Source organism: Barbus barbus (genome assembly GCF_936440315.1).
Source record: "Barbus barbus genome assembly, chromosome: 37".
Taxonomy (NCBI): domain Eukaryota; kingdom Metazoa; phylum Chordata; class Actinopteri; order Cypriniformes; family Cyprinidae; genus Barbus; species Barbus barbus.
Window position 1 is genome coordinate 12,319,366 of NC_136715.1, and position 27,964 is coordinate 12,347,329.

Genomic DNA, 27,964 nt, shown 5'->3' on the forward strand with positions numbered 1-27,964 from the left:
TTTTGCATGATGATGATGCAAATAAACGATTATTTAAATGGGTAGATTGAACAGATTTCCAGAAATGAATCCGCTCCATCAACTCTAATGTATTTAAGTTTAAATCAGAGACTTGTTTTATTACTACAGTTAAGTATAAAGACTTTTTTTTTTTTTTATCTAATGGCCAAATAAAAAGTGCATCACAATGCATAATTTTATTATTTTATTTTTTTTTTCTATGTTTTAGATATTATAACTTGTTTATCTGCACATTACATTTCACCCAGAAGTGCACCTGTGTGTCTTTTTATTTCATTATTTACAAACAGACATAGAGGTGCACCTGCGTCTGTCTGTGTGTGCGCTCATAGACTAATGGTATTTTGAGAATATTGTGCCACCGGCACCAACAGGGCTTGGCATAACCTCTGTGGCTCACTGATCTACTTGGTGCCAGTGGTTATGCTCCAAATAGATGAAGATAATGAGTTTGACCCTCCGAGCCCCTGCTGCCAGATGGTTCTGTCAAGCTCTGAACTTCTCTCCCACCCCAAAGTACAAACTACAAGTTCACACTACAGCTCACGGACAAGTTTCATGCTGCCAAAACCCTGTCTGGAGCACCCACGCTGACAGATACTACAATATGTTGCATTTCATCACCCCAGCCAAGTCCACAGGGATTTTGAAGTGAGACACTTCACTTAAGTGTTTGCGTTACGTAAAAAATTGTGCAGTCGGAGACAACTGTCCAACAGGATTTGCTGCTGTCAAGCTAAATGACAGAACAAAGTGCTTTTATTCCAGTATCAGAGGGAAGCATATGCTTGAGTAGGAGGTGAACAAAACAACAAAGTAACAGAGTTTTGAATATTTGAATGCTCACCAAGGCTGCATTTATTTGGTCAAAAATTCAGTAAAAAAATTAAATATTAAAATATAGTTACAATTTAATTATATTACATGTTAAATGTAATCTGTGACGGCAAAGCTGTAATCAAAGTACTCCAGTCTTCAGTGTCACATGATCCTACAGAAATCATTCTAATATGCTGCTTTGGTACTCAAGAAACCATATAAATATGGTTATAAAAGACTTGAATGTTAGCAGTAGTCGTATTAATAAGTTCCAAAGCTGATAGATTACGGTGAGTGTCTATGTGTGTGCGTGTTTTGGCCAGGCACTTCTGCTGGCCATCCGCTGGCTTGGCCTAATCTGTCCTTAATGAAAGTGTGAATCAATTACCACTATCTCCAGTTGGCATGGGCAGGCTGAACTTGCTTGCAATTTAAACGCAGAGCAATTAATTCAGCACAGCTGTTGCCCTCAGATATCCCTACACAGAGGACTAGAAACACACGCACACATTCACAGGTTTTCTCACTTTTTGCCATCATGCAAGCAAAATTTAATGATTCTGTGCAGATGCCATGCAACACATGTGCTCTAAATCATCTCTTCATCTCAAAAGTGTGCTAAACACAAGCCGCATTTTCTCAACAAAAAGCGCACAAGTGTCACCCACAATCTCTCGTGTTTTCATGCATGTATTTTGGTGCTGGCTCAAGTAGCTTTATCGTAGTACAGCAGCCCACACCTCCTACTGTACCTTTTAATAATACTTCTATCACAGCTCTGATTTGGACATTTCATTTGACGTGGGTGCTATTTTTGATATAAGCTCTTGTGTAGGTCTTAAAAGAAATGCTGATGTTGATTTTCTTCGCCTATATGGGACAGAATATTTGGGTCAGGCTGGGGTTTTATGTGGAGTACGCAAATATTTCATCCGGATTAATAAAACCGTCTTAGAATTATGCATTTCACTTGATGTGTTAGTAACTGGCTCATTTAGCATTTTTGGCAGTTGTTCCAAGGAACAATCCAATCCAAATCCAAAATCGAGCTGATATTTAGCGCTTCTGACAGGCTTCTCTTCAGAGACAGTGTTTTGCAGTTATGGCTTGGCTCACTGTTTACAATTCCATTTACATTTATTCATTTAGCAGATGCTATTATTCAAAACAATTTACAAATTAGGAGAACTAAGGAGACTGAAACACAAGGGCCATAAAGCAAAGTTTTAGAATTGGCTCTGGAAAGAACAAAAGTGAGAACTAGTGCTGAGAAACAGGTGAGATCCTGTGAAACAACTGAAAGATAATAGCATTGTGGTGAGGGTTAGTGCTGGTGTTGCTGCCATGATATTAACCAGAAAAAGGTAGATGTGGAACTAGTTAACCAGCATGGTCTTTTGGGTGAAGCTGGTTAACTACGGATAGATACAGATGATTTTTATGCTGTGTATGTGTCTGATAACTAATAAAGAACTGGTTATTGTTATTTCTGTTTATTTTTGCTTTTTTATAACTTGATAGTCATTAGACAGCAACGCAAATAAATATCCATTATGAATTTAATAAAAATAATGTAACTTAAAATTCTATGTTTTAAGCACTGTAGTAACACGGTAAGCTTATAAGCATAAATGTTAGTTCAAACATATGTAATTATTACTTAATTAAAAACAACTAATATTTTATTTTTGTTTGTATTCATTTAGTTTGATATTAATGAAATATTTGTTAAAGTCACAAGTGTTTATGAAGATATAAATTATAATTTATGATAAATGCATCCTGTGTAAATAATTTTTTCACATTTATTTTTTTGACTGTTTGTTTCTGTTTGTTTCAAATAATGAAAAGGATTTCTAAAAGTATGAACTTCTAAAAAGAAAATATAAAAATATATTAAAAAAATAAATATTTGTATGAGATTGCACAATTTTGATATCATACAACTTATATCACGGGAAAGTTATTTTGATTAAACATTATGAGTCTGCATGAACTTAAAAAAAATAATGGTGTGCATGGATAATTCATTAATAATAAATACTGCAGTATTCCAAAATAAAAAAAAATTGTCCGTTTTGATTTCATGTTAACTGTAAGCTAGCTAATAAGCCCAGCGGGGACACCAACATCCAAAAAACAACAAAAGCTGGTCTTTTCAACACAGCGGTTTCTTAGTATAAAGTAAAATGTTATTTTAATTAACCTTTCAAATGCATTTAGTGTTTTTACATGCAGAGCAGCTCTGTGATTGACAGGAGGTCAGAGAGGCTGGATTCACTGCTATCAACAAGAGTATCGTTCTCTGCCTCTCTCGACCTCTGCTCTCCTCTCAAGCCACAAACGAGAGCCGTGATTTGTGCTTCTGTAATTTGGTTCTCAGCCTAAGAGGCATTAGCAGCATGATCCATCAGATGAAGAGTGGCCCTTATCATCAAGGCACCAACCTCTGAGGTCTCTTGCTGCAGCCCACGAAATCACATTCTTTGCCTGTGAATTATATCCATAATCATCCGAGTCAAACGGCTCACTAGGAAGCCAGTTATCGGTCTGCAGGGACGTATACTGTGCGTGCCAATAGCTGTCCTGCTTATAGCATGTGCGATCTGTTGCACACTTTGCGGTGAAGACAATTAATCTTTGCGTATAGCACATTAGTGTGTCTCTATAGATCAACTCTTTGCACCATGTTCATGTTTTTTAGTATATAAACATTTAATTCCAAGCTACATTTACTTGAAAAACAAAATTGCTAAGATAAGAAGACTTCAGAGAGTATTATATTTTGCTTCTTTATCTTATTCATTTCTCATTGTGAGCATAAATCTAATAAACTTGAGTGCGGTTCATGCTTGAAGTAAGAAAATAAGCCTAATTATTCTGAAAACAAGACTTATTGTCTTCTACAATTTTGCTGTAATCTTGTTTTAAGGATATTTGGATATTTTACTAGAAAACTAAACAAGATCCTGATTGAAGAAATATTCCCGGTTCAGCATAAAATAAATTCAGTTGACAGTTTTTTTGTGGCATAATGCTAATTTAAAAAAATTATAATAATAAAAATTAACCTGTCCCTCATTTTCTGTAGAAAAGATAAAAAGTTACATTACAGCACTTTATAATGAAAGTAAATAGGAAGCCTATAATTCTATAGTTTAAGAACCGGCATTTATTCTTCTTTTAAAATTTGAGCTTATTTGAACTCTAAAGCTGTTTTAAATTATTTTACAGCCATTTTATTATTTTAGGTTATGTTGTCATGGCAACAAATTTGTAAAATTGGATATAACTTTACTCCAAATTGTCAGCAGTTTTAGTTTTCAGTTTTAGAGCTTTACTATTAAATCAGATAGTATTTATCATTTTCAGATAGGCCGCATTCACTTTCACTATAAGTGCATCACTATAATCTTTTTTTTATATTTGTTTAATAAAGCCACAAGTGCTGTCAATTGAGCTAACCCTGCACTGAACTCAGAGTATTCCTTTTAGAATTTATTATTATTTTTTTAATTACAAAGAATAAAGACCTTACAGACTGACCTGTTACATCTGAAGCCAGATTTCCCATTGGTTGTAAAGCATGTAATATCCTCAGAAAGATTTATACTCGCTGTAACTCAAAACTCCCCGAGGACTGCTTCTCATATGTGTGTGGGATGCGTACCACACGGCTCCTGTTTTTGCTGTGAACTTGTGCTCCTAAGGATAAAAAATAAGTGGTAAAAAAAGAACGTATGTGATGAAACGTTCCTTTGCATTGATCATAATATGTCAAAGGAAAAAGCCGAAATCAAAGAGAGCCTTAAGAACAAGACTGAATAGTGTGGAATCAGAATAATCCACTTTAATGATATTCTCTTTTGTGTTTTATCGGTTCACCTTCTCTGACTCACACAGGCTCAGAGCGAGAGGTTTTTTGAACTCTCCACAGCATGCTGCTCGCTCCTGTTAATCAATGATTAAAACCACTGCTTTATGGTCAAGGACTCTCCCCAAAAAACTCCCAAAATGTAACCTCAGCTCATAGACGGTTATATCGGAGCCAGTATCAAAGCTAGTTTAGGAAAGCATTGTGGGAAAATTCCACAGACACTGTGCCCCGTCTAGAGGAAATGCTTTACATTTTTAATAATAGATTATTTGGACTTAGTCACAGCAAATCCTTAGTTGATTCATGTTTAATATGTGGTATTAAATGTTTCTGTGGTACATTGTTTAATTAGTAAAACACAAACTGTTTTTGACACAAACTGGATTTTTTTTATTCAGTAGAGTTTTTGCATGCAAAATACATTACGTTATAAATGGCCTTATCTGGATCATTCCATGAATCCAGCCGCCCCTTGAGATTTGGAAAGTGTGCCAGAGCCTGAAGACACCTGCAACCTCTCCATCATTGATCTTATGTGGTCTAATCTGGGTTAGAAGTCTTTTAGGGCCATCAGGACCCCAGAACTTCATGTAAAGATGCACTTTGTTTTTAGAGAACCAACTCAATGATTGATTTCTGTGCCACAAATGATGCTTAGTTTTTCCTCTTCTGCTAGGCTATATTTTCTATGAACTCCTTTTAAAGACTTTTTTTTAGAGTTGCCTAAGGACCCAGTTACATTTAAAGGTTGTTTGGGAGTTTCATGGAGGTGGTTATACATCAGAACTTGTCTACAGATCCGTTGAAACATGCATTCTGGAGTTCAGACCTTTACAAAATGCTTTATCACAAAACCGCAGAACCGCCGGCCAAAAACTGTCAGATAAAGACAATCTTTGCAGTAGAAAATATTGCTGCCACTGCAAAGTTTATATAGTTGGTTATTGTTATCGGTTTATGTGGCACCAGACAGCAGCGTCAATGTGATTGAGATTTTACTAGCCTATTAAATTAAATCATTTTCCTTTTAATGAGTGTGATGGAATTAAAGTTAAACAAGTATTTGGTGCTTCACATCTACCTACTTGATTCTAGTTTGAATGATAAAAATTAAATCTAGAAAATAAAGTTTTGTAGTACAGCTGAAAAATTTATATTTTATTGTGCTGTCTACTGACTCATCTATAACTACTTTTTGACTTAGACAGCTTCGTTTTTCTTCAATTTATCTTCACACTGAGGCTGCAAAGTAAAGAAGTCCACGGTTAGTTTGGCTCTTGAGATGATAAGTGAGAAGGAGACATGACGCCAGTGCAAATCGATTGAACAGTGCATTTTGGGGAATTAGGGGCCTGATTGCTTTTGTGTATATCAGCCTCAGTTCTTAGAGCATAAAAAGACCCAAAGACACTTTCTCCTTTCATGAAGTTCTGATGAGATTTCTCACAACCCTGTGAGTGCAGATTCATCAGCCTCTACAAATAGACACTATGCACTCGTATTTCAACTTGGTTCTGACTAAAGGCTGGCATTTGGATGCCTGATAATAGTTGAAATGGTTATTAATTTATTTTATAACATAAATACTCTCTGATATACTTAATTCTGACTGATTAATTCAGCAGTCAGATGTTTCCTAATATTCTTTATCATTCATGTCAATGCTGTGCATCAGTCCGTTCATCTGGTTAACTAAAACAACTGCTACTTTTATGTCTTGTATCATACCATGGACTGGACTCGCTTCCTTTTTTATTTAAAGAAACCCCCACTATTTTGCATCTTATCATAGTGAAAAATACCTCTAAGGACCTACACTGAACAAAATGATAAATGCAACACTTTTGTTTTTGCCTCCATTTTTCATGAGCTGAACTCAAAGATCTAAGACTTTTTCTATGTACACAAAAGGCCTATTTCTCTCAAATATTGTTCACAAATCTGTCTAAATCGGTGTTAGTGAGCACTTCTCCTTTACCGAGATAATCCATCCACCTCACAGGTGTGGCATATCAAGATTCTGATTAGACAGCATGAGTATTGCACAGGTGTGCCTTAGGCTGGCCACAATAAAAGGCCACTCTAAAATGTGCAGTTTTATCACACAGCACAATACCACAGATGTCGCAAGTTTTGAGGGAGCGTGCAATTGGCATGCTGACTGCAGGAATGTCCACCAGAGCTGCAGCCCATGAAATGAATGTTCATTTCTCTACCATAAGCCGTCTCCAAAGGCGTTTCAGAGAATTTGGCAGTACATCCAACCGGCCTCACAACAGCAGACCACGTGTAACCACACCAGCCCAAGACCTCCATCTTCACCTTCAAGATCGTCTGAGACCAGCCACCTGGACAGCTGCTGCAACAATCGGTTTGCATAACCAAAGAATTTCTGCACAAACTGTCAGAAACCGTCTCAGGGAAGCTCATCTGCATGCTCTTCATCCTCATCGGGGTCTCGACCTGACTGCAGTTTGTCGTCGTAACCGACTTGAGTGGGCAAATGGCATCTGGCACTCACATTCCATGGCATCTGGCACTTTGGAGAGGTGTTCTCTTCACAGATGAATCCCGGTTTCACTGTACAGGGCAGATGGCAGACAGTGTGTATGGCGCTGATGTCAACGTTGTGGATCGAGTGGCCCATGGTGTCTGTGAGGTTATGGTATGGGCAGGCGTATGTTATGGACAACGAACACAGGTACATTTTATTGATGGCATTTTGAATGCACAGAGATACCGTGATGAGATCCTGAGGCCCATTGTTGTGCCATTGATCCACGACCATCACCTCATGTTGCAGCATGATAATGTACGGCCCCATGTTGCAAGGATCTGTACACAATTCCTGGAAGCTGAAAACATCCCAGTTCTTGCATGGCCAGCATACTCACTGGACATGTCACCCATTGAGCATGTTTGGGATGCTCTCAATCGGCGTATACAACAGCGTGTTCCAGTTCCTGCCAATATCCAGCAACTTCGCACAGCCATTGAAGAGGAGTGGACAATCTGATCAACTCTATGCGAAGAAGATGTGTTGCACTGCGTGAGGCAAATGGTGGTCACACCAGACTGGTTTTCGGACCCTCCCCCCAAAACAGTAAAAGTGCAGATTTTAGAGTGGCCTTTTATTGTGGCCAGCCTAAGGCACACCTGTGCAATACTCATGCTGTCTAATCAGAATCTTGATATGCCACACCTGTGAGGTGGATGGATTATCTCGGCAAAGGAGAAGTGCTCACTAACACCGATTTAGACAGATTTTTGAACAATATTTGAGAGGAATAGGCCTTTTCTGTACATAGAAAAAGTCTTAGATCTTTGAGTTCAGCTCATGAAAAATGTGGGCAAAAAAAAAATGTTGTTTATAATTTTGTTCAGTGTATGTAACTTTTTTCTGTTTTGGTCATTCTGGTACTTAAATGTACTTATTTCAGGTAATTTTACTATAATTTATCATTTTAATTTATGTTTTTTAGTTTTTCATCTCATGCTTATTTTTTATATTTCAATAACCAAAGACAGTTTTTAATAGTTTTAGTTTTGGTTAACAAAAACAACGAGTAGTGGACATTTAGATAATACACTGGTACTATAAATAATTTCATTCAAATCAGTGTTTTGGTTATCTCACACAAGTTTATTGAAGTTTGAGTTGTATTGTTGGTTTTGGTTGTAATGTGCCTGTATTTCCTTTTGCAAATGGACATTCCTTGTCAAAATGTGCAGTTTCCCAGATCGTAGTGGTCAACATTGATTTGTTTTTATTCTAACATTTGTCTCTGACGCAACCTTTGACTTCTTTCTGAACCTCTTTTATATCCTCAAGAAGTGTTGTGGTCTGCTGATTTGTTTGTATCTTGGGAACACTAAGAATAAATAAAACTGAACGGAGTTGTTTGTATATTTCAGCATCTCAGAGATCACTGTTGATTCAGTCAGTGGCTAGTATGTTGTTTGTTGTTGAGAGAACCTTATTCAGAGATTGACACTGGTGTGAGTTTGCTGCAAAATGTTTGGAGCGTGAAGGATTGAAGGATACATGATACATTTTTTATCATTTTTATGATTCATACACGTGTAATTTTATGATTCATACTCTTTGCATTCTCAGCCCAAGCGTTTGGCACAGACCAGCAGAACTGCTGTTAGAGCGCAGAAGCTACATAATTCTCATACAAATGCTGATAGTTAGCCAAAGCTCTGTGTTTGTGCTGGGGCTCAAAGTAGGACAACAGCTGTATAACAGCTAAATAATTCTCCGCGGAGTTAAACAAATGAATAAGTGGCTTTGATCTCCAACGCAACAGCATGAAAGACGACACTTACCAGGAAAAGGAGCTTCCTGTGCTATGTTGAAACCCAGTTGCTTACCTCTCCCTGGTAGTGGGCACTGACCAATGGGTTGTCCCCTTCTCTGTCTTATCAGCAGTGCTGCAGACGCTCACCTTGTCAACAGCTTGCTGAAGAAATGCCTCGAGCACCTGGTGCTATCTCTACTCGCGGCCGGCTCCCTCTTTGTCTCGCACACGTTAAGAGTGGGATCGCTTCCAAACATCTGCTATTGAATTGCGACACTAGTGGTTTAAGTGATTTAATTGTCAGTTTTATCTGAAAGTGCTTTCATCGAGCGTTCTCATGTCACATTAAAGTGGAGGTGAGGTACCAGTGGTTCCTGCACTCACACAGAGTCAGCTGGCACATGCACCCTGCAATTAAATACAACTTACAAAATAATTACATCTTTGATTAATAAACTACTGTTAAATTACATAAAAATATATACACACTATTAAAATATTTAAGAGCTGTTTATTTTACACAATGTAGTGTGATTCATTTTGGAAATAACATGTTTTTTATTAATGACTCGTTTTTTAATTAATTTTATTGTTTTTTTTTTTATTATTAATTTCTTTTATATTTTATTTTATTTTTAAAATGCTTTTTATTTAATAATAATGAATGCGTTTAACGTTTTATTTATATTTATTAATGCATTTGTAGTGTGTGTGTATGTATATGTGTATATGTGTATATATATATATATATATATATATATATATATAATACACTGCCCTACAAAAGTGGGGTTTTGGACAATATTGGCATGAATCCTTTTTAATTTGTGATAATTTTGCACTGATAAGGGACAACACAAACTACGAAAACATATTTTATAACATAGTTTATACATAGAAAATTTTTTTTTTTTCGATTCATCAAATTATCCACCATTAGCAGCTATTACAGCTCTGCATAATCTGGGCATCCGAGCTGTCAGTTTATTCAAACATTGACTTTGAATTGGCAATCAATTTTTGAAGCTATTAAGGTGCGCTGGCCCAAAAATCTTTTAAAAACCTGGGCCAAGTTTAAACCAGTAACCAGGCATCACAGCTGGCAAAGGGGCATGTCTGACTTTGACATGTATATATTGCCATTATTATGTTTTATTGCTGGTCTTCAATGATAATGTCAAGTTACTTTAATGTATTTGCACCAAAAAATAATAAGGATTTATGCTGATATCGTCTAAAACCACATTTTGCCAGGGGCATTTCCAAACTATTGGAGGGCAGTGTATATATATGTATGTGTGTGTGTGTGTGTATGTGTATATATTAGGGATGCACAATATTATCGGACTGATATCAGAATCGGTCGATAATGAATTAAATGTAAATATCGGCATCGGCCCAATATGGAACATTATGCCGATATGTCTTGCTGATAAGAGGAATGGGTTAACTCACGTGTGCTCAGGGTGTGCTAGTGATTAGATCAGGTCAGCAGTGTGGCTCATTCTTGAAGTAAAGTTTTGGATCGCTGCATTTAATCTGTGAAAGCACCTACAGAATGAAGCATTTGGTGTGTGATAGTGTAAACCGTAATAGCACGTGCAGTGGCAGCAGTGACAACCTCCCCCAGGTCCTAATGCCCGTTAGTTCGGTAAGGAGTTTTAATCTGGGGTGCTGTTGGCCTTCATCTAATTAAATTAAAAGTAAAATAGCCTACACAAGTAACATTTAGACTGTGTTTCTGATGAAATAAAGCAGTAATTGATGTCATGAAATAATGAGTATGTTTTGATTTAAAGGTCAGTAGCTATAGCTTGCATGGGGGAAAAAAATCACAAACATGACACTTGTAAATTAAATTTTATATATACTGATTTATTCATTAATGTGTAATGTTTTATTTTTTAAACAAATCATAAGCTCTAAAAGATTTTCAGAATTTTTACAACTCTTTTGCTTTTGACCATCTACAAGTGTAAAATTTTATAAATAAAAAAATGATAGGGTTAACACTGCATCTTTCTGGGGGGAAAACGCAGCGATTGATATATAGTTTATTTATAGTTATTTTCAAAGTTTCGATGCGCTGTCAAAAAAAATCTTCATTATGCTTTATTTAATGCTAACAAATAAGTTCTTGTTAAAAACTAACCAAAATTTTTCATATTTTGCTTATAATTTCTGCACAGGAGAGAGTTGCTGTTGTTTCCAAACAAAAAGGAAATATATCGGTATTGGTATCGATTTGAAAAATATCGGCACATCGGATATCGCCAAAAATCTAAAACATGCATCCCTAATATATTTATATATGTTTTTTTTAACAGAGGACTAAAACATCTTAAAGGAAAGTTCACCCAAAAAAAGAAAATTCTGTCATCAATTACTCACCCTCATGTCATATCAAACCTATAAGACCTTTGTTTATCTTCAGAACAAAAATTAAGATATTTTTGCTGATATCCGAGAGCTTTCTGACCCTGTATAGACAGCAACAGAACTTCCATGTTCGAGGCCCAGAAATGTAGTAAAAGACATTTGTTAAAATAGTCCATGTGACATCAGTAGTTCAACCGTAATGTTATAAAGATTTGAGAATAATTATTGTGCGCAAATGCACACTCGTGCGTCATGGTACTCTCATGAATGACAGTGGAGACTGAATTCATTGAATAAACTTATTTTTGTAATCTTTGTGCACAAAAATAATTTTTTGTAGCTTCACAAAATTAAGGTTGGACCACTGATGTCACATGGACTTTTTTAACGATGTCCTTACTACCTTTTTGGACCTTGAATGTGGTAGTTGCATTGCTGTCTATGCAGGAAAGCTCTTAGATTTTCATCAAATATCTTGTGTTCCAAAGATGGAAAAGGTCTTACAGTTTTGGAACAACATGAGGGTGAGTAATCAATGACAGAATGAACTACAGTAACCCTTTAAATGTATATAATTAACTGCCACTTTGTTCAGAAGTGTTTTTTGTTGTGTCTTATGCACCCAAGACTGCAACTGCCACTCAAAAGCAGAATGAAAAAGAACCCATACAAAACCATGACATGCCTAGTGGGATGAATTCTACATTAAAAGCAAAATGCCTCATTAATTGTATTGATTGCTCTTGATAAGTGCTGTAGATTTATTTTATCCCAGCCTTGTCCAGGCTGCAGCGTGGTTGCATTATAGTTTACAGTTAATTGAATTCTATTACTTGATAAGCTCCCTCGTTTCCCTTGAAAAAGATTGATGTCGCAGCTGTTGCCTGGTAATGCAGAGTACATTGAGCGAATGCCTCGGTTTAATTTATTCATTTACTGAGCGTATATCAGTAAATGAACTGACTGGCAGCTCCACTAATTCGGCTTACTTTCGCGACTTGATGATGTTCTGTGAATTTCCACCACATTAGAGGGACAAGACTTGAAATTAAATGTTGACAACAGAAAATCATAACATGAGCTTTTGAAAGTCCTTCAATCAGCTTTTCTCTGGTTTATAAGCACTCTCTGTGCAGGGTTGAGATATGAGATATTTTTTGTCATTCAAAGCAATGTAGGCAACACTCTTCCGCCCATTAAAAAGGGCTCTGGAACATTTTTTTTGTCCTCTCAGCCTCCCGTCTCTCAATGCCTTAACCGTTTTCCTTGTGTATTTGTTGATATATTGCCAATTACCGCTGTTTTGCTTTAAGTGGGCCTGCGTCCCGCTCTTGTTGCTGTGGTTTTGCTCTCATTCCTAATGTGTCTGTTCTCTAACTCCCTTGACTCTATGAAAGAGCCTTGAAAATGGCATAGAAATTGTCTCTCACCCCCTCCAGAGCCGAATGCTGCTTTTTTATTATGTGATCTGCTTCTCTGTGATTAAAAAGGGATGAAAGATAGCATTGAGTGAGAAAAAATATATATATCTTAACATTCACTCTTTGTTTGTCATAATTATGCTGTTTCCTCTTAGCCTGCTGGCCACATGGAAAAAATATGTAGCATCAAAACAGAAGACTTGCTGAGAGCTAGTTGTTACTAAGTGATTTCTTTATCTCTGTCTCTCTGGATTTCTCCTGCAGTGTTGCTGAGGGAGGAGGTGGCTCAGTTGCAGGAGGAGGTGCACCTCCTCAGGCAGATGAAGGACATGTTGAGTAAAGACCTGGAGGACTCGCACGGCGGCTGCTCGGCCGACACGCTCTCCGCTGCCGAGCTCAAGGTGCAGCTGGGGGAGAAGGAGCAGGAGCTGGAACGTGCCAAGGAGGCCTTACAAGGTCTGAACCCCAATCAAAAAGCCAATCTTGCAGGATTACCAGAGAAATCCCCCCTGTGTGCTGTTCAAGCGCTTCACTCTCCCTAGACACATCAACGCTGCTCGAGTTTACTCAAAATCATTGTTTCGGTAATCGAGATGGGTCATGGTTGGCATCCAACTATGTCTAACTAGTCGATAAGTGAGGTTGAGTAGTTTACAAGAAAGAAAGAGAGAAAATAGGACTGGACGATCTGACCTAAAATAAAAAAAACTGAACATATTACCTTGATTAAAATTAATGAACGATTATTCTATTTAAGTATTTATTTGCCCTCATAGTTCACTGACAAGGTTTGTACTGTAAATATGCTAAACTATTAAAGGTGGGATATTTTTTGTAATGAAAGTGTGCAATAATTCGAACAATTGAAATCAAAGCACACATTTCTTGAAATCAAAACGTCTTATGGAAAAGTCACATTTCAGTTTGAACGTAAAAAGAATATTTTCACGTTAAAAATATGTAAAAAGCAGTTCTATGTTGCTTCCATGCCACCGACTGGACAAAGTCACGTGACTACACACGCTGTAGTATGTTTTTAAGGGGAAAGTCTGGGTTGCCAATTTGGGATCAGTTTTTTTTTTTTTTTTTATTTTGACGGAAGGGGAAAAATCCAGGGGAAAAAATGCGATTGGGTAATTTTGAATAGCAATCGGGCTTGTTTTCTTTCACGGATCTGGCAAATCTGGGGAAAGTATTAACAGGACTGAAAACAAAAAAAACAATGTGTGAAAAATTAGTCGGTTAGACTGGAGGTTCTGAATTTCAGTTACTTTTGATTAATCGTCAATGTAATATGTATTTATGAAATCTAAAAATAATCACACATACTGCTATTATAAAACTAACAATAATAAAATGTATGATTATAAAATTACATAGTATGTTTTTTATATTTCTATATAAAGAGTAGTATCTACTCTTGTCTGTCAAGAGGATGGAAAACAGTTTAAAGATGAAAGAAATGCCATCAAAAGAGAACTTTCAAGTATGTGTGAGGCGTGTATTTCAGTTGAGAACGTAATAAATGCCTTTTTCTACCTGTCACCAGATACTTTAATGTGTGTGTGTGTGTGTGTGTGTGTGTGTAGCTTATCTTATCTGCTATCTGTTTATCTGGTGTGTAATGCTTTTTTAGTGTATTTGAGAGACTTGTATAAACAGAGGACATGAGCACTGGAAGAAAGAGTTGGGTTTTGATATATAATGTCATTCGTTCAGAAGTGTGTCTTATCAGTGCGTTCCAGCAGTGTGAGCTGGACGTGCTTTTAGAATGAAGTGTGAAGGGAGGGTTTTTGAAAAGTGGTGTATGACCGCAGTAAACTCAAGTGCTGCTGACGTATAAAAGTGTCATGGCAACTATTTTGTTTTAGCTGTAAAGTGATGATCAGTTTATAAGCGCTTAAAAGTTTGGAGCACTGTCTATTTTTTATTCAGCAGGGATGCATTATTTATATATAGCCTATAATTCTCTTCTTATTCAGTATATTAGAATGATTTCTGAAGGATTGTTGAAATAAAGTAAGAATAAAGAGTTACAAAATGAATGCATCTAGCATAACACTCAATTTACTCAATGGAAATGTTTATGATAATGTTCATATTAAATTCATCCCAGATTTTTGGTGTCATGACAATACTAAGCACAGTTTGAGACATTGTTGAGCTCTTCTGAATCACACAAGATGACACCCTAGACGTCCTAGTAATCTAGATAAACTGCATTTTTCTCAGGAGAACAATCTGAGAAGAACGTCTACATTTGGTCTCCATTTAATCTCCTTTTGTAAAGTGTTGGTGCTGTCTTAAAAAATAAGTGTTGTTTTTATTGACATTCTTATATTAAGTGTTAAAACAGATAACTTTAGAAGATAACTTCAGCCAGTTCGTTCTTTTGTCTCGAGGCTAGAGTTACATTAACAGAACAGCAGCTGTCAGTATCTACAGCAAACCATGACATCATATTGTAGTCTGTACATGTCTCAGATATCACAGTGTTGACCAAAGTATCTAAAAGGAATCAAAATATTATCTAATGGTTCTTCAACACTTCTAAAAGAGATCTCCTGTACATTGAACGCCCTGCACTCAGTTTTGACACACTTTACACTAGGTCAACTGTGTTACTTGACACTTAGTCATTTCGTCTGTAATGTAACACCTGTAGTACCTAAACAGGAGTTGGAAGCAACCTGCCAGTCTATTAAAAATATTCCACACACGACAGACTGCGTCAAACACAGTTTTCAGCAAACTAAACCAGATTTTGGCTTATTTTGGCCCTTGTGGAGTAACGAGAAGATGGGTTAGAGGGAGAAGTGATGGGTGGCAGGGTGCATGTGTGCTCATGAATGTCAATGCTCTTGAATGATAGTGGAAAAATGGGTTTGACTGTGGAATGAGGAGCCTTCTTCAGTTTGAGGGGGAAAGAGACAGTTGCCTCAAGTAAAATAAATGATTTACTTTGTACAAGCTGCAAGAGATCAGCCCTGAACACTCTTAACTGAAATGTTAATAAAAGATATTGAATTGTCATGAGGTGTTACGCCTCACACTTCCTCTCAAATGAAACCCTTGAAACTGAATGCATTTGTGTTTATGGTTAATTATTTTAGAACAAACAACACAAATGTCTTTTTTCCATGTGGGATGTTTATAGTGGAGCATGGTGCCCCCTGGAGGCACTGCACTATTTTTAACTAATTTTAACTTTATTTATGCTAGTGATAATAATAAAACAAAACACTTCAATCCAGCAATAAAGAATGCCTCTTTTTATTTTTTTGTACACACACACACAGGGTAATCCATCATTTTGTATTTCTACAGCTCTTATCTGACGGATAGGAGTCAGAGGACAACCACAGACGCGTGTCATGCAAGGGCACAAAGCCTGTATTTGTGTTGCAGCCACACTGCAAAAATGATGAAATAAATGTTATGAACTAGGAAATACTCAGATATTTATATACTTGTAAGATGTGCTAAAAAAGAGCATTTTCCCTGCATTTTATGACTGTGCATGTTTGTGTATAGCTATGAAGGGTGACCGGAAGCGACTGAAGGCAGAAAAAGCTGACCTGGTGAACCAGATGCAGCAGCTGTACACCACACTGGAGAGCCGAGAAGAGCAGCTCCGAGACTTCATCAGAAACTATGACCAGCACAGAAAGGTAACCTGTGCATCAAATTCACCACTGACACTTCAGTTCATTATATACTTTATGTGCATCTTCTGACATAATCTTTCAAAAATGAAATCTGATCCACATCCACATACAAATAGATCATCAGTTTCTTGAGCGTGTATGAATGTTACACATGTATAACGGACCGAAGCTGCCTGTGTGCTGTCCCTGCAGGAGAGTGAGGATGCGGTAAAGGCTCTGGCTAAAGAGAAGGACATGCTGGAGAGAGAGAAATGGGACTTGCGCCGGCAGACCAAAGAGGCCACAGAACAAGCCAGCGTCCTATGCTCCCAGATTGACATGAAGGAGAACAGAATCAAAGAGCTGGAGGCAGAGCTCACTATGGTGAGATAGCATCTCTCTTCATCCGTCTCTCTCACAGATGTACACTTCCACTTCCCACAATGCCATAAACACTTACACCTCTTATCTAATCTCAACTCATTCTCTGTTGACTGTTTGCATCTCTTATCATTTGAGGCTCTCAAATGACGTCTCAGTAGCTCAGACTGAAGATATACTCTAAATTTATCAGTTAAGATCCATAGATGGATCATGAAACCCCAACTGCATTGTGCAATTTTACATTTTGCTGGATTGGCAGTACGATGTGTAAACAGCCATATGGTCTCATGCAGTCACACAAAAATCCCCATGAAGAGGCGCATGGCTGTCAACAGTGCAGTAATAGCATCATTACTCACTTCATCTGTGTAATCTGTTGTGCCCCACTAGTACACACACACACACTCTGGGATCTCAAGCGTACTAATGATTTCACTCCCACTGAGATTTTGAAATCCACTGTTTTTCACCCCGAGCGATTTGAGGGGTTAGATGTTTTATAAGCTTTTTATATGCTGAAAAATTGTAAAAAAAAAAAAAACTTTATTTATATACAGGGGCATTGAACGTTTCTTTTGCCAGATAAACCTGGAATTAATCAAAGTTTTGGTTTTGTTATAATACTAACTGTTAAAATATTAGGAAATATTTAACAGTACTTAAAAAAAAAAAAATTATATATATAAATGAAGAGTTCAAATGCAAAAGCCTCTAAGTGCGGTTTGAAATTTTGTTCTAAAATAAGCATTTTTATCAGGCTCCTATGTTTATGTTGAATTATTTCACTTTAATGGCAATGAAAATAACCTTTTTTTTAATAAACTGTTTTCTATTTTTATACATTTCAAACTGAATTGAATTTTCAGCTGAAGAAACATTACTTATTATCAATCTAGACAACAGCTGTGCTGCTTAATATTTTTGTGGAAACAGCGATTATTTTTTTTTATTTTTTTTTTTTTTTCATATATTCTTCAATTAATAGAAAATACATTTATTATAAAATATTTATTTCAAATTGATGTTTTTAAACCTACACTGTGATGTCATCATTTGAAATTAAAAACATTTTTATTAAATTAAAAAATCAAAGCATTTGAACTCATGGTCTCACAATTTTAGACCCAACTTTATATGGTTCTTGTGATAACACCTGCAATACGGTGTGTTTGTGTGTGTGTGTGTTGTTTTTGTACCGCAGGCAAAGCAGTCTCTGGCCACCCTCACTAAAGACGTGCCAAAGCGTCACTCTCTGGCGATGCCATCGGAGCCGGTGGTGAACGGCAGTCAGGAGTGGGTGATGCAAGCAGACCTTCCCCTCACTGCAGCAATCAGACAGAGTCAACAGACCCTGTACCATTCGCACCCTGCAGACAGGCAAGGTAAAGGCCTACACAAACGCTCAGATACACCAGATGTCTTCTTTTAGCCCATTCACACACCCATCTCCTGCCACCGCAGCTGCTTTGAGGATCAGCCCCTGTCACTCCCGCCAGCCCTCCATCATCTCTGACGCCTCGGCTGCCGATGGCGACCGCTCATCCACCCCGAGCGACATCAACTCACCCCGCCACAGGACTCACTCCCTCTGCAATGTAAGAGCTGCCTGGCACCCCCGACCAAGTAATCAGCCTTCCCAACTTGTTTTTATCTCCACCTTCACTCTTCTCAAATATTCAGTCCCTGCGCTGCTCATTAGCATGGCTTCAGGGGCCCGTTTTGTCTGGATGGTAGTTAATGCAGATAAATCAAAAGAGAGGATTTGTACCTGTGAGAATTAGCTGTGCTCCACAAGCCCGAACCGAGTATGTTTTGCACATTTGGCATGTAGAAGCCAATGTTAATTAAGTAATAAATATGTTAATTTATATACTATTATATATACTTTTTTCTATTTAGCTTTAATTTGGTTTTCATTTTTAGTTTTTGTAATTTTAGGTTCAACATAACCTTATTTCAGTTAGTAGCCAGAACAACATTTCTGCTTGTTTTAACTTAAAAATTTCAATCCAATATTTATATTATTTTTTAGCTTTATTTCAATTAGTGAAAACAATTTTAAATAACTTAAATATTTTTATTTTTTTTTGCCTTTAATTTGAGATTTTTTAATAGTTTTTGTACGACGGTCTTGCCTCATGAGGCACAGGGGGCTTTGCTATGCTATAAATGTAGTCATGGCTAAAGGACAGGTTTTTGGGCACAACTTATAGTCGATTGGTCAGTTGTTGTGACCAGTCATCATCAAAGACACACTATCCATTTTATAATAGTAAATATTGGTTCTCAGAAGAGAAAACAAAAGACCTATGCTGGTTTGCAGATCTTAACTGGTCTTCCAAATTGATTGTTCTGGTCTGTTGACTGGTTTTAGAGGGATTTTTGGTATACTTTTCAACTACTCGGGTTGGACAACAACAAAAAAAAGATGCTTCAAAAGGTTCTTTAAAGAACCATCTCTTTCTTACCTTTTTATAATCTGAAGAATCTTCTTTTGACACAAAGAACCTTTTGTGAAACAGAAAGGTTCTTCAGATGTTAAAGGTTCTTTATGGAACAATTTAGACAAAAAGGTTCTTCTATGGCATCGTGAAGCACCTTTATTTTTAAGAGTGAAGTCCATCTTAAATCAGCCAGGACCAGCAAATTTACTGGTGGCATCTTGTTAACAATCCTGGGCAGCTATAGAAACACCAAGATCTACAAAAGTGTTTGTCAAGATTACGTGTCAATATCATATTTTAAGTCAACTACGATATCTCACAACAATGGTATCATAAATGTTGCCAAACCAAAAATGGGATTGGAACAACTGTTTGTAGCATGTTGTTAAATGTTTGTGAGTGTAAAATCTCATAATCCAGGATGAGAGAGTGCGAATAAACCAAATTTGGAGTGTGTGGACCCCTGAAGCGGCGCTGATGAGAGAGTGCAGATATTCCTGATATTCCTGATGAAACCACATGACTGACCTGCCCCCATATGTCCACCATTACTTTTCAATTCTCTCTTCTCCTTCCTCTTTCGCTGTCTCTGTTTCTGCCTTTTCTTGTTCTTGCTTCAGTCCATGGAGGACCTCGAGGACCAGAAGCGTAAGAAGAAGAAGGAGAAGATGAGTCTCGGCTCACTTTCGCGAGTGTTTGCCCGGGGAAAATCACAACGCAAATCCTTGGATCCGGGCCTGTTTGATGGTACTTCCACCCCTGATTACTATATAGAGGAGGATGCTGACTGGTGATAGTGCTATTGTGTGAGCGTTTAGATGTGTGTGTGAGGAATGTACGCCTGGATTTGTATGAGTTAACGTGTGTGTGTGAGCGTGCGTAAGCGTCTGTGTGTGCCTTCAAATGAATTCCCCATGAAAAATACAGGAAAGAGGAAGAACTGCTGCCTCCTTGAAATGTACATAATGACACTTAAAAACATCAATGTAAATGAAATATATATTTATATATGTATGCATATGTACATATGTTTACATTCATATAAATATATACATGGGATCATTTGCGTGTGAATATGTTTATGCTGTTATTATGCTTTATTTGTGGTAATATGTCTCTTTTTTTATAAACTGGAAACTTGAATTACTGCTGAGCATTTGTAAATAGGAACTCTTGTGCACCTTGTGTTTGCTGATGTCTTCATGTGGAATGCTTCTTTTTCATGACTGCTACTACCACAAATCCAGAGCTCCAGTCTTCATACGCCACAGCATGAGGTCCATCCGAAAGATTTAAAGGTGCACTCAGTCATTTTTGCCCTGTTCTAAACATTTGAAACAAAGAGATGAGAGAAAAATGTTAACATGACATGACCACGAGATGTGAGCCTAATAACAGCTATTTAACTGTACATGGAGCAGGTCACTGTAAGGGGACCGGCTAATATCGCTCATTTTATTTAGGTAATCTATACCTATTATCACTAGACTTCACATTATTCTGGCTGAAAATGACAATTCTGCATAACAGCCTGTATACAATGTGTGATGCTGCATCCACGCCACTACAGGGCCGCCAGTGCAACATTACCTAAAAATTACTGAGTGCACTTTTAATGTTTAACATTACGATATACTCTGCTACATCCAGATACAATGATTTTTTTTTTGTAAATGTTTGCCTTAGCTGTTCACCTCAGAAATCTAATCACTGAGGCACATAAAGGTGGGGTCACATTGGCGAAATTCAGCTAGATTCCGCGAGCAAAAAGAGTCACTTTCTTTTGGTCAACGTGTTAAGTTTGTGAGCAGTTTTTACCCTCACACAAAACTCCTGACACAGATTCCTATCGAAATCACTTGAATGGTAAATGTGACCGCACCTTAACAGGTGAATTTTGCACGTTTACCTCAGAGTTACATTCAGACAGATGCCTACAGGAAAATGATAATTTGAAAGCAAATATTTTATTGTGTATTATGTCTTCTTGCAAGGCTGCACCAAGGATCTTTTTAATCTTGACAAATGGGAATTGAAAACCTCCCTAAATCTATACCTTATTGTCTGGAATGAAATCATATTTTTGGCAGTTTTGGTTCAATTATGATGACAGAGTAATTCAGTTATAATTGGACTGAAGTTACAGTATGTCTCTGACAGGCCTTGTCCAAGTTATTTTTGCGTGGTCCAATGTGACTGTCACCTTTTTTCTAAAAGACATGTAGCATTATTTATTAGACTGTTTCCATTTAAAAAAATACATATTTTATAATCCGTAAGGAAATATGCTAGATTTTGAAGTGATACCGTGGAAGTTTGTTTTTACATACTGTAGAATATTTACACACACATCTGGACTATAGTTAGACCAGGTGCTGACCTTACATCAGTAAAGTGCCAAAGGGTTATAGTGCAGCTTGCCGTACATAAGAAAATACATAAGAATGAGTTTTTTCCTGCTTTCTCAAGTGTGCAAATAGAATGTCTGTAAGAACTCATAACACATCCTGCTTCCAAAACATTATTTTCCATTAATGTTAAACCCAATGATGTCATGACTCTTGTCTCGCTGACATATCATATATTACTTTCCGTTTCAAGCCTTCCTTTGCATCTTGGTGGCACTGATTTTTATTTTATTTTTTCCATCTCTTAAATTAAACTGAACTTCATTCCTCATGTCATTTTAATGAGTTTATGTTGTAAGGTTTGTAAAGTAGATTATGTCAGATATAAGATTAAGTCTATTAAAGAACTTTATTTAAAGTCATTTCAATGAAACCAGACTATCTTTGAATTTACAGACTTGATGAGGAGGTTTTAACATTCTGGAGATTTAAAGAGAAAAAAAACAATTAAAATAAAACTTATTTTAAAATAAAAACACATAACCCAACATTCATGTGCCTTTCTTCTTGACCCTGTGTGTTTGTTTGTGTGCGAGTTGTCATGTAATGGTTTCCTCTTAACCCTCTTGTTCAGGGGTTGCCGTGGTTTGGGGTGACCCCGCTCTACTCTTCATTTGTAATTACCCGTCATCTGTGTTAACACGTGTCCTAACATTGTCTGACCTCAGTGGATGAGAATGCCCCAAACTCACTACATTCATAACTCATATGAATATGTCAACTGGAACAAGTCTATCATGTGCTCCCTTATCCAAAACATGAGCACGGTCATGTGCACCTCTACCCGAAACATCATCTCATTGACCAACTGATGTTGATTTCATTCAGTTTAAGAGTCCATTTAAAAATGCTACACATTTATTGAGAGGTATATAGTTATATATCATAAAAAGGTACATTATGTAGGCCTTCTTTATTGGGGTTTTCTATTTACAGCCTCGTGAAGACGCTGGAGAGCTTTGCTACAGTAGATTCAGAGTGTTTTTTCTTCTCATTACTTGAAATGGAAACAGATTGCGATCTCCATTAAAATCCATTTTTCCAAAAAAGCCAGCAGATGCTCTCAGATGTCTCGAACAAGGTCAAGGCTCTGTCTTTGCTTAGACGAGTACCAATTTCTTCTAAAGGTTTGAAAAAGGTGTCCTCTGCCCTGATGCCCATCAGATAATGAGTTTTATAGAGGTCATTTTTTCAGCTAATTAAAATCGGATGAAACCTAGAGATAAGGATGATTCGCTGAACCCTCAGGGTGACTTCAATCTTGTTTTATACCTGCCAGGTCACAAATTTAGCGTGGGGTGGGGTCTATAATAGACACCAAATAATCTAAATAATTAGTTATACATCTAATTCATACAGATTCGACTGAAAGTCAAGCACCTTAAGAATGGCATCACTGCACCAGCATTAGCTCAGTGTATATAGGGCGCTCCCTGCTGGTATGAACATGAAACTACATTAGTGGATTATGCACATTTCATAAAATCCGGTGACTGGTGTGGTGTAATGGAATGTGTAATATATAATAAATTACAATATATTATAGGGAACGTCTATAATAAAATGTATTTGTATGATTTTAAGCTTAACCAAATAGTTTACTAGTAAATAGTTTGCTAGTAAATTTCAGTAACAATAAAGAAATTACAGTATTGTAAAACATTCTCCAATAATTTTTACTTAAAACTTGATTTTACAGTGTATCACAAAAAGGACTGCGATAGAAAACAATGCTGTAAAATGTTCTAGTTAGTAGATTATCATAAAAAATAAGTATATTCAATGTTAGCTTCACACAGCAAAGGGGAGGAGGTCATGTGGTTTTGTTGTGAAAGTCTGAGGTAGTAAATGTGGAAGTGATTTTGCTTCAGACGGTGTCTGGGTTATATGAAAATAGATAAGGCCTGTCAATGTTAACCGCAGGCCTTATCACATCCGGCTGGTTCTTGCTTGAAAGCAATGATTCATTTAAGAAGCATTTTAAGAGCAGAAATACTGAAATGAAACAGGAGGATATGGAGGTGGGTGCTTTTCCTGACAGCAATAAACAAGCTTTATGTGCAGAATGGATAAGGCGATTTTGTTTTGCTCTCAACCCCTCTGAACCCCTTAAACTTGCCCCCCTCCCTCCTATTCCTGCCCCTCCTGACCAATCCAGACTCAGACAGTCTCTCCAGCCAGAACCATCCCAGCCTATCAGACGGCGAGGAGCAGCTGGAGCGGCTACAGCAGGCGGAGCTTACACGCAGCAAGCCCATGTCTCTGTGGAAGGCTGTCACTGTGCAGGCCTGGTTGGAGGTTGTCATGGCAATGCCCATGTACATCCGTGCCTGTTCAGAGAATGTCAAGAGTGGAAAGGTAAATGCTTTTTTTTTTTTTGGCCTATGCTTTTTTCAGCCCTTTTTAAAGCAAGGTACTACATGCAAAACCTTTTTTTCATGCACTGCTCAATTTTGAGATTGGACAGAAGACATAAAATACATATTTAAGAGTTCATTTTATTACACCGTTTCTATTTGGTCTGTAGATTTCCATTTTTTTTTTCTTCCTGTTAACATTATTTTCTGGATTTTAGAGTGTTCAAATCCAAATGATGACATCTAAAATCCCTTCTGTAAAAACCAATTACTCTAATATGTCAACAAAAAGAAAACCTGGCTTTATCCAGTATTCAGATTTCTGTTCTGGAAATGTATGCAAATCAGTGCTAATTTAATTAGATAATGCCTTATTTGCATATGTAAACAACATTTCAGAAACTTATAATACAAAACAATTGTCTTAATGTACTGTGATTAATCTGTAGTGATTCATCTGAAGTGTCTAAACACAACTAACAAGCCATTTATAAACTTCTCCTTGATTAAGTGACATTCTAAGATTACTTTTCAGTTATGTGGCTGCTAATTAGTACTTTATCTTAACATCCAACAAATATTTACTTTGTAACCTAATTACTGATTACTCAGTTTAACCGGAATACCTTGCGACATTTACTCGTCTGTGGGTGATGATGTCACAGCGAGCTGCTTCCTGTTGCAGGTGTTGCTGGGGTTGACCGATGAGGATCTGGAGCTGGGTTTGGGCATCAACAGCCCAATGCACCGCAGGAAGCTCCGTCTAGCTATTGAGGACTACAGAGAAGCAGAGAATGGACGGGGGTGAGTAGGCATACCTTTGCACAAGCATACAGGAGGCGCACATTAGACTGCATTGGCACTGATTTTGTGTCACATTTGTGTCCCTCAGACTTTCCAAAGCTGCTGATATGGATCATCACTGGGTGTCTAAGACTTGGCTGAGTGATGTTGGGCTTCCCCAGTACTCCCAGGTCTTCCACAACCAGTTGGTGGATGGCAGACTACTGAACTCTATCACACGGAGAGACCTGGAGGCCATCTTTAACGTCACCAACAAGTTCCATGTTACCAGCATTCTGTCAGCTATTCAGCTTCTGCAAATGCTCAACTTTGACAAAGAGGCAATAATTTTTGTATATACTGTCACATTCACTCTGAAAATATAAAATGTTGTTGGTGATATTGTAAAATATCATAAATTTTTTGCAGATTATACAGGCACGTCGTGCTCAGTGTGAAAATCGAGATCTGGATCCAGTGGTCTGGACCAGCCACCGAGTCATTAAATGGATCCGGGACATTGATCTTAAGGTAATACAAAGTTCATACAAGAGGTCTCTAATGCTAACAAAGGTAGCATTTATTTGATAAAAAATATGCTAAATAAATGAATAATATGTTAAGCTGAATTTTCAACAGCCATTACGACAACCCCAAACTTGTGTCTGAGGAATATCAGTGTTCTCAATACATATTTGGATACCTACACCATTTTTAACAATGTATAATTGTATAAATATATCTGATAAAATGTCCAACCTGTTGAAATAATTGTCTTTTATGCAGGAGTATGCTGACAGCCTTCAGAACAGTGGCATCCACGGTGCAGTGATGGTTCTAGATCCGACCTTCAGTGCAGACACCATGGCCAAGGCCCTAGACATCCCCAGCAATAAACACATGATCCATCGTCATCTATACGAGGAAATGAAAGTGCTTCTCAACCCCGCAAGGTGTGTGAAGCTTCATTTCAGTATAGTCATAGGGACTATTCTATAGTCCAGAAGTATATAACAATCTAAATTGCAAGTGACAGTTATTAGAGCACTAGTCATCATCCTAAAAATTGACTTTTCAAAATCCTTTACCGTTCTACCTCTCATTTCAAAGAGCAATTTGCCCAAGTAGGGCTCACTGCAGCCCACAAGATCCAGGGGGCGTGGTTGGATCCACATCTAGGGGGTGGAGATTGGTAGGTTTAGGGGTGGAGATGGGTAGGTTTAGGGGTAGGTATTCATATGCTTGTATTTATTTAGTAAGTTATGATCACTTTGCTGAACAATAGCTGCATTGATTTAACAAGTGTGACTGAGTAGGCCTATTTCTGTACAGAACTAACCAGGCTCAGGACTACAGGAAAGAGGGGACTCCTACACATTCTCCTGTCTCAAACTGCCGCAAAACTGAGGAAGGATTTTCTCCCAGGCAAAAAGTTGGCAAGGTATTGACACAAAACAAAATCGAGACAAATGGTGGACTTTGTCTATGCGCTTATCTGTTATTGTTGATGATTTGTAAAAGGATAAATAACCTTTCTGTCGTTCCTCAGAGCCCTTTGAGATTCAATCCACTGGTCACTGTTGGGAGAGACTTGACTTTTCAAGGCGGCTGTGGATCACCACCCAGAGAAGATCGCATCAAGATCCTGCAGAGGACCAAGGGCAGTCCCATGCACGGTTACTCGAGCATCGAGATCACTAATGTCTGAGGGCAACGGTCTGTGTTTGCCTTGGATGAACTAGGAAGGATGAGCCTCCTCGAACCTCTAAATGGACCAAATAAGCTCAGTTATTTTTAAAAGAGATTTGAGAATTGACCATTTGCACTTTAGAGAATTTTGTATTGGCAACAAATCACAACTAAGCACTTAATTAAAATTTTTATAGACGTGCTGCATTAAAAAGCAAATATTTTGTTACTAACATAATGCATAGATAAACTTCCCGTAAAATTCCAGTCAGAACTGTAGGTATGCAGCTCAAATCAATACCACATGTTCAGATGTCCATTCTCTACATCAAGGTCATCGCAACACTGTGCTTGTTTAAAGTTACGGGAAATGCTGGAACGAGGAATAGCGCTGTGAATTTATAGTGAAAACACTTTGAATGCCACAGTGAAGTCTTCTCTTTGTTTTAATACAACTGTTGACATCTGCTAAGATGTTTGTGTTTCAGAGTCTCATTTGCATATCAAATTAAAAGCAACCACCACTTTAGTAGCAATGTAATAGATTAGTCTCATAAGGATTACTCCAGTTTAATTGAAATGAGTTTTCCCGCATAATGTATATTAAAAAAAACTTTTGGGAAATTAATGAAAAAAAAACTTTTTTCTCTTTTATTCCCTGTTTGTGACTTTTAACACCTCTCTCTTACCATGCATGCAGTTCAATTTGTTCAATGGAATATATTTGTATATAAATGCATTGTATAGTGACTATCAATCACAATAAGGAAATGGAAGTGTGATCTGGTTAGATCTTCTTTTTTTACGGAGTCAGAGAATGATTTTCTGTCATAAGCAATGTTCCTAGAAGACTGTATGAAAGGTAAAATGCAGAATATAATCTATAAACCAATGCAGCACATGCACTGCACATTCTACAGCTGTGTTATGCCACTTGGAGCCACGGGGCAAGGAGAGCAAAACAAGTTTAGCAGCTCAGTGTACAACAGCATTGGCTTTTTATGCAAACAGCCCCTGTCATTGGGTCCACACAGATTAGATAACACGAATCGATTAATGATTGTGTTTCATAAATTCAACCAATCATTATTTTCAGATCTTGTTCAAGATCTGGTTAGGAATGGTTGGTTAGTAATGGTTAGGAACTATGAATCACAGATTTCCTGCTGGGTTTGATTCAGATTGTCTATTGATAGACAGTTTGTCGTCAGTTGCACAGCATACCAGCGCTAGGAGATGCACAGCTCAAGAATATAGCAGTAATGGTGCATTTTTAAGGTAGGTTTTGCAATCACTAATCATTTTATATCACTGTATCTTGTGGCATTAGTGAAACTGTACTTTTGAGAAACATTTGTATATAGATTCATACCATGTGTCATTGACACAATAATCTGTATAGAAAAATAAATCTCTACATATATGTATTTG

At 37.3% G+C, this 27,964-nt stretch overlaps 1 protein-coding gene across 6 annotated transcripts in view; it reads left to right on the forward strand.

Annotated features, from left to right (window-relative positions):
- Nucleotides 1-27,959, forward strand: part of LOC306856866 (kazrin-like) — an 87,174-nt gene extending 59,215 nt beyond the window's left edge. For 2 of the 6 annotated variants that reach the window (XM_079396385.1, XM_079396386.1), the window contains 13 exons: nt 13,086-13,277; nt 16,356-16,492; nt 16,682-16,852; nt 18,054-18,234; nt 18,314-18,447; nt 19,917-20,043; nt 23,863-24,062; nt 24,747-24,865; nt 24,954-25,185; nt 25,274-25,375; nt 25,631-25,797; nt 26,177-26,285; nt 26,394-27,959. In XM_079396385.1, the coding sequence (XP_079252511.1) occupies nt 13,086-13,277; nt 16,356-16,492; nt 16,682-16,852; nt 18,054-18,234; nt 18,314-18,447; nt 19,917-20,043; nt 23,863-24,062; nt 24,747-24,865; nt 24,954-25,185; nt 25,274-25,375; nt 25,631-25,797; nt 26,177-26,285; nt 26,394-26,552 (2,030 nt within the window). In that variant the 3' untranslated portion in view covers nt 26,553-27,959. Of the gene's footprint in view, nt 1-13,085; nt 13,278-16,355; nt 16,493-16,681; nt 16,853-18,053; nt 18,235-18,313; nt 18,476-19,916; nt 22,192-23,862; nt 24,063-24,746; nt 24,866-24,953; nt 25,186-25,273; nt 25,376-25,630; nt 25,798-26,176; nt 26,286-26,393 lie in introns of those variants that run through there. The other 4 variants (XR_013783043.1, XM_079396388.1, XM_079396389.1 and 1 more) reach the window with 4 other exon arrangements.
- Nucleotides 27,960-27,964: the final 5 nt, after the last annotated feature.